General features: G+C 58.2%; 1 protein-coding gene across 1 annotated transcript; it reads right to left on the reverse strand.

The window, feature by feature from the left end:
- Positions 1-3,106: 3,106 nt before the first annotated feature.
- NKX1-1 (NK1 homeobox 1) lies at positions 3,107-8,470 on the reverse strand (the record flags this gene model as incomplete). The annotated part of the gene is made up of 2 exons (XM_084263848.1): positions 3,107-3,915; positions 7,996-8,470. 2 exons carry the CDS (start codon positions 8,468-8,470, stop codon positions 3,107-3,109), a joined length of 1,284 nt encoding a protein of 427 aa, XP_084119974.1.
- Between the last annotated feature and the right edge of the window lie 462 nt (positions 8,471-8,932).

Genomic DNA, 8,932 nt, shown 5'->3' on the forward strand with positions numbered 1-8,932 from the left:
GTATGATAACCTCCAACTGCTGCATCAAGCCCAGTTTCATTCTCTTAGAGACCATCAACAGGCAGGAATCGGGATGGCAGAGTTACAGCAGTCAGGAGGGTGGGTGCGTTGAGCTTTAGCAGGCTGGGTGCTGAGCACTCAGACCAGGGATGTTTCTCAGCAGGGACCCTGCACTGGTGTCCTCCAGGGAGCATCGTTTTGAGAGGTGGTAGCTCTTTGGTTCTGATGCTCTACCTGGCCTCTGCATAGAGTCCCGTACTGCTGCACGCTCTGCACGCTGGGGGAGACGTGCTCCAAGAGCTGAGGCTCTGTGGGATTGCTCTTGGCTTCTCTGAGATCAGACCTCTGGGTGAGGCATTCGAGCCAGGATTATCAATAACATCCTAAGCCACACTGAGAAAGATACCTGCAGCTCCATTTTCAGCACCGCTGTAAAATGTGAGAAGCCTTGTTAAATCGAGTTTAATGACTGGGAATCTCAGGCTAACTGACTCCTTCATCCACCAGCTGCGAGCAGGAATACTCAACACGAGCAGGTTTCACTGGCAGGATGCTAACAGACCTGGAGTAGGAAAATCACCTGCTCAGAAGCTCTGACGGAGCAGCTCCCTGTTGGAGCTGAATTATTTTCCACCTGGGGGGAATTCTTTGGCTCTCCCTTTGCCTAGACAGGGTTTGAATTATCTCTTAATTAATCTGGGTCACGTCGCATCTGAGCTAACAGTCCAACTGCTAGTAGTTCTAGCTCGAATCTGATCAGTAACAGGTTAGTTTTACGTGTGGGGAGAGTCTCCTGAGTATCCATCTCCCAGTTGAGCTGGTTTTCTCCTGCCAGTAAGAGCTGTGCAGAGCTGAACTTGTAATGTTTCCCCTAAAAATTTACTCCAGAACATCTTTTATGGTAAAAGCCCGTATTTTCACAGATCCAGCTGAGTCTTGCCCGAGACCTCTGGCATCTGCACGCTGTCCAGAAGAGGGGAGATGAAGCCCCGGGGCTGGAACTGGGATCGTCCCTCTCCTTCTCCCCGCAGGCTGCTGGGCTCCAGCACCCAGCCGGGCAATGCGGGGCTCTCTGCACGGCGGAGCCGGCTCCGTCGGCCCCTTGCCTGTGATATCAGCGATCGCGGAGGATTTTTATTCCCACTAGAGGGTTGAAACCTTTTATTTCCACGGTGGGTGTGTGGGAAGGGGGACGCGGTTGCGGAGCGCCCGGCCGTGCGCGGTGCCTTTGCCCCACGGCTCCCCACAACCTCCTGCTGCCAGATCTTGCCCAGGGAGGGGGACCAGGAGAAAGGAGCCGGAGTGATGGGGAGCAGAGCCCCGAAACCCGCGGGCAGCGATGAGTGGCGAGCCAGGGGGATGTACCGCAGCCGGCCCCGAGGGGAAGGATGCGCAACGCTCAAGCCCTTCTCTTTCCTTCCCAAAATCGCTCCGGAAAACGCTGGGTTGTTGTTTGTTTGGGGCTGTTTGTTTAATTACCCCTTGGAAGGCAGCCGTCAAATTTCTGGGACGGAAAGAAAAAAATTTTAAAAAAGGCAAAACAAAAAGCGAATTAAAAAGAAAATGAGCGGGGAGTGAGAGCTCTGCCCCGGCGGGATGGGCGCGGGGGAGCCGGGGTCCCGGCGGCAGGTAACCACCCCGCCACGGCCAAGGAGCTTTCCCAGCCTTCCTGGAAATTAGCAATAAAAAACAACCCCCCAAAAAAAGAAATAAGGACTGTGAAACTGATTAAAATCAGGGGAAAGTCGATAGGAAGGTTACTTTATTTATGTTCTTTAAGTGGCGGAACGGGAATGCAAGAGGCGACCTGTTTAATTTACAGAAACCCAAAAAAATCAGACACACCCCCCCCACACACACCCCCCTCTGAGGAAGCACGGCGGAGATCTCGGATTCCCTACGAGAAACTGGGGGGATTCTCCGTATTGCACGACAGCAATATTAAGCCAATTAAGAAAATGCCAAGAGGCAACTGAGAAGGGAGATGCCCTCGCTCGCCCCAAAGGGATGAAGTTCAGCTGCGCGTAAGGAAAACGCTCCCAAGGTAAACGAAACGGGGGAAAAAAGATGACGCAAGACATCCATCCGAACCTCCCCGGAGCCGGGAGCTTCCCAGAGGAAACTTGTCTCACAAATCCAGCCGAAACCCGTTTCCTTACAGTTTATTGATTGATTTAAAGTGTTTAGCAAACAAAGTGCTTTCTATGTCATCTCTTGCTCGTTGCTCCCGTACCTTTATACATTAATTATAAAGTTAAAACTTCTCTTATTATTTTCTTTTTGTCTGTTTGTTGGTTTGTTCTGTTTTGTAACAACCAGAAATATACAGAAATGATTAACGTAAAAAAAAAAAACCCCAACCCAGCCCCCGGCAGCCCGACCCCGGCGCCCCCTCCCCGCCTGTCCGCAGCGGCTGGACCACCTTCGGCTCGACGTGTGTGAGAAATACCCCTCGTCGCCGGGAGGTCACGGGAGGGAGCGGTGGGCTGTTGCCTCAGCAGTGTCGAGGGACAGGACCGATAGTTCTCTGTTTTTACCCTGAGAGTCAAATGGGTAGATAAGATTTTCTTTAAAAGTCTTTAACGAGTGGCCAGACCGGAATAAAAACGAAGGAATAATAATAATAATAATAATAATAATAATAATAATAATAATAATAATAATAATAATAATAATAATAATAATAATAATAATAATCGAACCCACACGGCAACGAGGGACGGTGAAAATAAAAATACAGGTAACGATGATTTACATCTACTTGTATGTACACGGGGGAGGGAGGATTTCCTTCTCCTCCCCTCAGAACCGCGGTCCGGACACATGGCGTAAAAAAAGGGGTCGTAGAAATGGTTTTGGGGGGGGGTGGAGCCCCTGTGGGGTCGGGGCCGCCGCAAGCCGGTGGGGCTGAGGGGCGGCCGGAGCCCCTTTCCCTCCCGGTTGTTGGTTTCCCCTCTCGGGTGCGGGGTGGGGAGGCGGGGAGAAAGATGCTCGGCCACCGGTCCCCCCAAGCGCCCAGCCGGGCGGCCCCGGAGGGGCGTCGGGGTGCAGCGGGACGGGGCCGGAGGGTGAGGAGGAGGAAGAAGAAGAGGAAAGGGCGTCGGGCTTATAGGTGCGGGGTGTAGAAAGCCGGAGCGCCGTAAGTCTGCGAGCCCAGGACGAAGGGCGAGAGGACGGCGGGGCTGGGCAGGAAGGGCAGCTGGGCGGCGCACACCAGCCCGCCGGCGGGATGCCCGGCGTAGCTGCCGGGCCCGTGCATGGAGAGCGGGTTGCCCATGGGCGGCGAGTGGCTGAGGGGGCTGAGCCCCCCCGCCAGCGCCCCGCCGCCCAGCCCGCCGCCCGCCCCGCCGCCCCCGCCGCCGCCCCCGGTGGGCGCGCTGGTGTCGGCCCCGGGGTTCTGCTTCTTCCACTTGGTGCGGCGGTTCTGGAACCAGATCTTCACCTGCGTCTCGGTGAGGCTGAGGGACAGCGCCAGGTTGAGGCGCTCGCACACCGACAGGTACCGGGTGGACTTGAACTTGTTCTCCAGCGCCACCAGCTGCTCGTAGGTGAAAGCTGTCCGCGCCCGCCGGGGCTTCCCCGACTTGGAGTCCGAGCCCGTCCGCTTCCTCTTGGGCTTGGCCTGCTGGCTCTGCTGCCCGGCGCCGGGAGCCGCCGCCGGCTGCTGGGGCGGCGGCGGGGGCGGCGGCGGCGGCGGCGGTGGGGGGGGGACGGCGCCCGCCTCGCCCGCCTCGGCGTGGGGGTGGCCCGGGTCGGCCTCTCCGGGCGGCGCCGAGCTGCTGCTGCTGCTGCTGCTGCTGCTGCTCTCCTCGCTGCACAGCTCCTCGTCGTCCGGCAGCTCGCTGTCGGGGCTGCGGCTCGGCCTGCTGCTGTAGTCCAGGTCGCACTCCTCGGCCTTGTAGAGCTCGCCGTCCTCTGCGGACAACCGACAGCCGCTGTTAGGTGTCGCCGCCGCCGGACCCGGACCCAGCCCCCCCGCCCGGTCCCGTCCCGACCCGGGTCCCGTCCGGCGCGGCCTCCCGGGGGGAGGGCGGAGGGAAGAAACCGGCTCCAAGGGGCTCTGCCCGGCCGTGGGGCGGGTGCACCCGCCTGTCGTCCGCGCCGCTGTTGGGACAGGGGTGCTCGGGGAGCGGGGCCGCCCTGCCCGGCTCCCCCGGGGCCTTCCGCCCGCGGCGGGGATGCGGCTACCCCGTAACTCCCGGCTGCGCGGCCACCCGCCCGCGCTGCGCCGGGCCTGGCTTGGGGGGACAGGGCGAGGAACTGCGGAAGCGGCCGGGACGGGGCGCGGAGCCGCTTCCAAGGCCGCCCCGGGGTCTGGAGCCCCGGGGGCCGGAAGAGGGCTGCCCAACCCGAGGAGGCTTTCCCAGCGCTGCCCCGACCGAGCTACCCATCTTCGGCAACCGCTGACACCGAGACGTGGCCAGGGCAGGGGGGACATCCCCCTTCCCACGGCCGCCAGTGCGCCCACAAAACCCGCAAGGCTTGGAAAGGCCTTTGGGAAGGCAATAGGGGGGGTCCCGGGGCCCCCCGAAGCCGCGACGGGGCTCTGGCAGGGGCGAAGTGCCGGCTGGGGGGGAGAAGCCCCCGCGCTCCCCGCCCGGGCCGAGCCGGACGCGGTTTGGAATCGGGCAGCACAGGCGTCCCATCGCTTTTAACAGCTTTAGTGACGGGGATCTCTGCACCGCAGGGAGACTTGCTGGCTTTTGCTCTGGCATTTTTAACCCTCTCTCCGCCTGGTTTGACCTCTTGTCACTTCCTCAGATGGAAGTATTAAAGTCGAGTAAATACTCGTATTGATTAGCAGAGCAGATACAAACTTAATTAAACTCATTTTGTGTAATGTACAAACTAGTTAACGGTCATTTAATTTATTTGGGTTTATATTACGCTCCAATTAACGGGTCTCCGTCGGAGAAGAGGGTAATTATCCGATATTTAAGGCTATTGGACTTCTACTGACGGCTGTGGCATTATGAAGTCTGAAAGCAAATCGTATTTTCCACAGACCCGACTCCCCACGACTCACCACGGCCGGGGGCTCGGACTCCCCCGGGGGTGTGTGGGGTGTGTGGTTGGGGGGGCAAATCCTCTCCGCCGTCTCCCGCCGCAGAGACGGGAATTGTGGGACGCACCGCGGGCAGGTCGGGGGGGAAAAGGCCCAGAAACACAACCCTGTTTAGCCGGGGCTTTCAGAAACTGCTAAACGTCCCTCCACCCGCCTCTAAAAAGGGGGGTGCAGCTGCGGGAACCCCTCACCAAGGGCTCCTTTCCCTTGGTTAACCGAGACACGCGAATAGGAAGCGAAGCGCTCCTCTGCCGCCCTCACCCCGCGCGTACTTTGGGTGGTTTAAATCATCAAAACCCCCTGAAAATCGCACCCCAAACTCGGCCCGTATCCTAACGCCGGACACCCTAAAGCCCATATATCACATTATAGGTGTTTAAAGAAAAGCGGGTTGGGTTTGGAGGGGTTTTTTTTTGGTTCAAGGCGGTGATTTCTGCTGATGTCGCGTATGGCTGGCTGGCTGGGAGAAAAAAGGGGCAGCGAAGTTTATTGCAGCCCTCTTTTCACTGGGGAAACATCCCTTAACTATCTCAGGCTCCATTAAAAGTCCTCTCCAGCTTCCCCTTCAACTCGGCGAGCCGAAAAGGTGCGGGATCGCCGCCGCACGCCGAGTGGGAACCCGGGGGGCGAGAGTTTATCCCCACGCCGGCATCCTGCAACCTGTGGAACTCGTTGGGCAATCGCGGGCAGGAATTCCTTTCTTCGCCACGGGAATTATTACACGGTGCCCGGTGTAGCCCCGGGTGCGGGGTGAGGGGGGAGCAGGGGGCCGAGGGCAACCCCAGCGCCCGCCGCTCCCACGCTGGGGAACGCGGAGTTGGGATTTGGGAGTGTTTTTTCCCCCACTAAACTCCGGGAAAACGCAGCCGTAGCCCAACTAAAATGATCTTTAAAGAGAAAAACGCAGCGCGAACACAACTGGCGACGGAGGGTGACGCCGGCCTTGGCGGATTCGTTTCTGACAGGGCTTTAGGTGTTCATTTTAATCCGGAGTTTAACCGTGATTTTTAATATTAAACGGCTTTTACGAGCGAGGGGCGACAAGGGCTGTTTTCTCCTTCCTTTTGTCTTTGCATTTCCCGGCGGTGTCACTTTGCTGGCCGGAGCTACTTTGGGAACCGCTTCTCCTAAACTAAACCAGCGCTAATAAACTATTGGGCTAATATTCATTAATTAAATATGGTGAATTTCCAGCAGCCCCGGATTTGTTCGCCGCTGCTGCCGTAATATGAAGGCGGTGGGACTTGGAGGGGCAACCGTGGGACAGAAGTGTCCCGAGAAGTTGTCAGCGCGACATCGCCACGTCCCCGGGTGGATTTATTGTTTAAAACAAAAATGATAAAGTTGCGTTTCTCGACTTGTCTGGAGATAAAGGGGTGAGATTAGCGATAGGCTGACCTCGTCTGTCTTTTCTGATCGCCCAGATCTATTTAGTATGACAAAAGTCAGATGAGTTTAGAGGAATAATTACCCACACCGCGCCTGAGGAGAAAAAGAAATAAATATACAAATATCTCTTTCGGATTCTATTAATGCCCCGTTCCTGCTTTGAATTTAGAGACTAAAAATGCGTCTGATGGGAAAAAGCTCGGGCTGGAGCAGATACCAGCCCCCGATTTGCATCGGAACAGTCATCGGATGAGGAAGCCCCGAGTCCTCCCGCCTCGGCTACAGGGAAATTATTATTCCTCTGTCTATCCCAGAAGTTTATCCCGCGCCCTTTCTCTCTCTCCTCTCAGGACACAGGATAGCTACAGATATTTTTTCCCAGCTACCGTCGTTTCCCGGAAACCCTCCGGTATCGCCGGAGTCGCGGTATTTAGAGGTGAGAAAGTTGGGAGATTCGGACCCAGAAAGAAAAAGCAATCTAGAGCTTGGGTCGAATGCAATTCCCGATCAATAGCGAGCCCTAATAAGTGTAATAGGTTTTAATCGAGTAATTATCCGAATTTTGACCCTATAATTTAGATGTTAGGGAAGAGTTTGCAAGGTGCTTGAAAGAGATATGCACAATTCGATAATAGGATATCGATCCAGGCAGTCCGACATGCCACTCTGGGGCGATTTCCCCCATTATCCAGCCTCTTTACGCTGCTAAGCACATTTTACCTTAAATGTAATCGAAGGAATTTAATTGTTTTTCCAGAGATAACCAGCATTTTGTCACAATTAGTCTGATTTGTCCTAAAAAAAGCCAAGGGGAGAGAGAAAATTGAATCTGTCGCCCAGAGCAACGGGCGGCAGGCTGGGGAGCGGGGGGAAGGGACGGGGAGAGCGGATCTGGAGGCTGGGGAGAAGATACCCAAGTCATAAAATGCCTGGGAAGACCCAGGTGGGGTTCCGTGGGGGCACGGAGAGAAGGTTTGGCATCCCCCGGCCTCTGAAGCTTCAGCTCTAGAAGCCGCTCGCAAGTTTGCCCGAGCCAGAGCTCACACCCGGGGACGGCTCTTCCCTGGAGGAGGAAGAGGATGGCGGGATCCCGCTCGGCCCGGCCCGGCATCTCTGGGGCTGGTGCTGCTGCTCCCGGGGGTACACAGAACGGAGAGCCAGAGGTGTCCGCAGCCGAGCTCCCCGGGACGGGCTGGGCAAGCGCCGGGAGCGGAGCCCGGCCGGTACGGAGAGCCGGGAAGGCACCGCCAGCCCCGGCCTGGCCCGGGGTGATGCTGCCGTCCCTCCGCGCTGCCGTCCCGCAGCCTAACGCACTTTCCCACCTCTTGACATCTAACAGCAGCAGCGCAGGGAGCGTTTATACTTCCCCCGGAGCCGGCTGGCCCCAGCGCCCCGGCTCCCAAGGCTGCCGGCGGGGAGGGGGATGGATGTTCTTTAAAGGCATGCAAGCCCCTTCCCAGGGGAGCTGGGTGCAGCCCCCCGACCCCGGGTGAGGGGGGGTGGGGGTGGGGGGGAGGCTCCGACCCCCCAGACCTACTTACTGATCAAGTCTGCGGACTTCTTGCACGTGTCGAATTCTTCGGCGAGAGCCTTTTGCTCGGCCAGCTCCGTCCCTGAGTCCTCGGGCTTATCCTCCGCCCCCAGCGTGAACTCGGTCCCCACCGATTTGTACAAGACCGCGCACTGCCTCCTTTTGCTGTTGAATTTGTTAGGGTCCAGGATGTCGAGCACGGAGAAGGAGGTGGTTCTGTGCACCACGGGCAGCGCGGCCACTGCCCCCTCTTGTCCGGGGGTGTTGCTCTGGTTGTCCCCTTGCCTGTCCCTATTTCCAGGGCAGGAGTAGAGCGGCAGCTCGCCGCGGTCCGAGAGCCGCTGCTCCCCATGGCTGTCCATGCCTTCCCCGTGCAAGCCGCAGGACTCCCCGCCGATGCCAGCCGCGGCTGCGGGGGCTGTCACCGCCGCGGCTGCCGCTGCCGGGATGGAGATGTCACCGACCTTGTCTCTGCTCACATTCATGACTCTTTGCAGAGCCCCTCTCGGTTACAACTTCTCCCCCCCCCCCCCCCCCCAACACCAGCCCCCCCGCCCTTACTCTTCCTCCCCCCCCCCCTTCCCTCCTTCCTCCGGCGAAGTTGAGCTGGAAACTCCTCCCCGGCCCCCGCTCCGGTTCAGGGACGAGCCGCTGCCTTCAGCTCCCCGGGGCTGCGCGGGCTGGGTCCAGCCGGCCGGGAGCCTCCGGGGGAGGCAGGAGTCACAAGGTGATGCTCAGCTCAGAGCCTCCACTCAGCTGCTCCTTCTTCCTTCTCATCATCTTCCCCAGGCTGCCCAGGCACTCCTGCACACCGCCCCCCCCACCACCACCCCCCTCCCTCCCTCTTCCGCACACATACACACGGAGGCAAGGCTGTACCTTATTTATGCATTCATATTTAGCACTGGATTGTAATTGGCTACAAATTAATCCCTTGCCCATAATAG

This window comes from Gallinula chloropus, assembly GCF_964237585.1.
Source record: "Gallinula chloropus genome assembly, chromosome: 4".
In the NCBI taxonomy this organism is placed as follows: Eukaryota; Metazoa; Chordata; class Aves; order Gruiformes; family Rallidae; genus Gallinula; species Gallinula chloropus.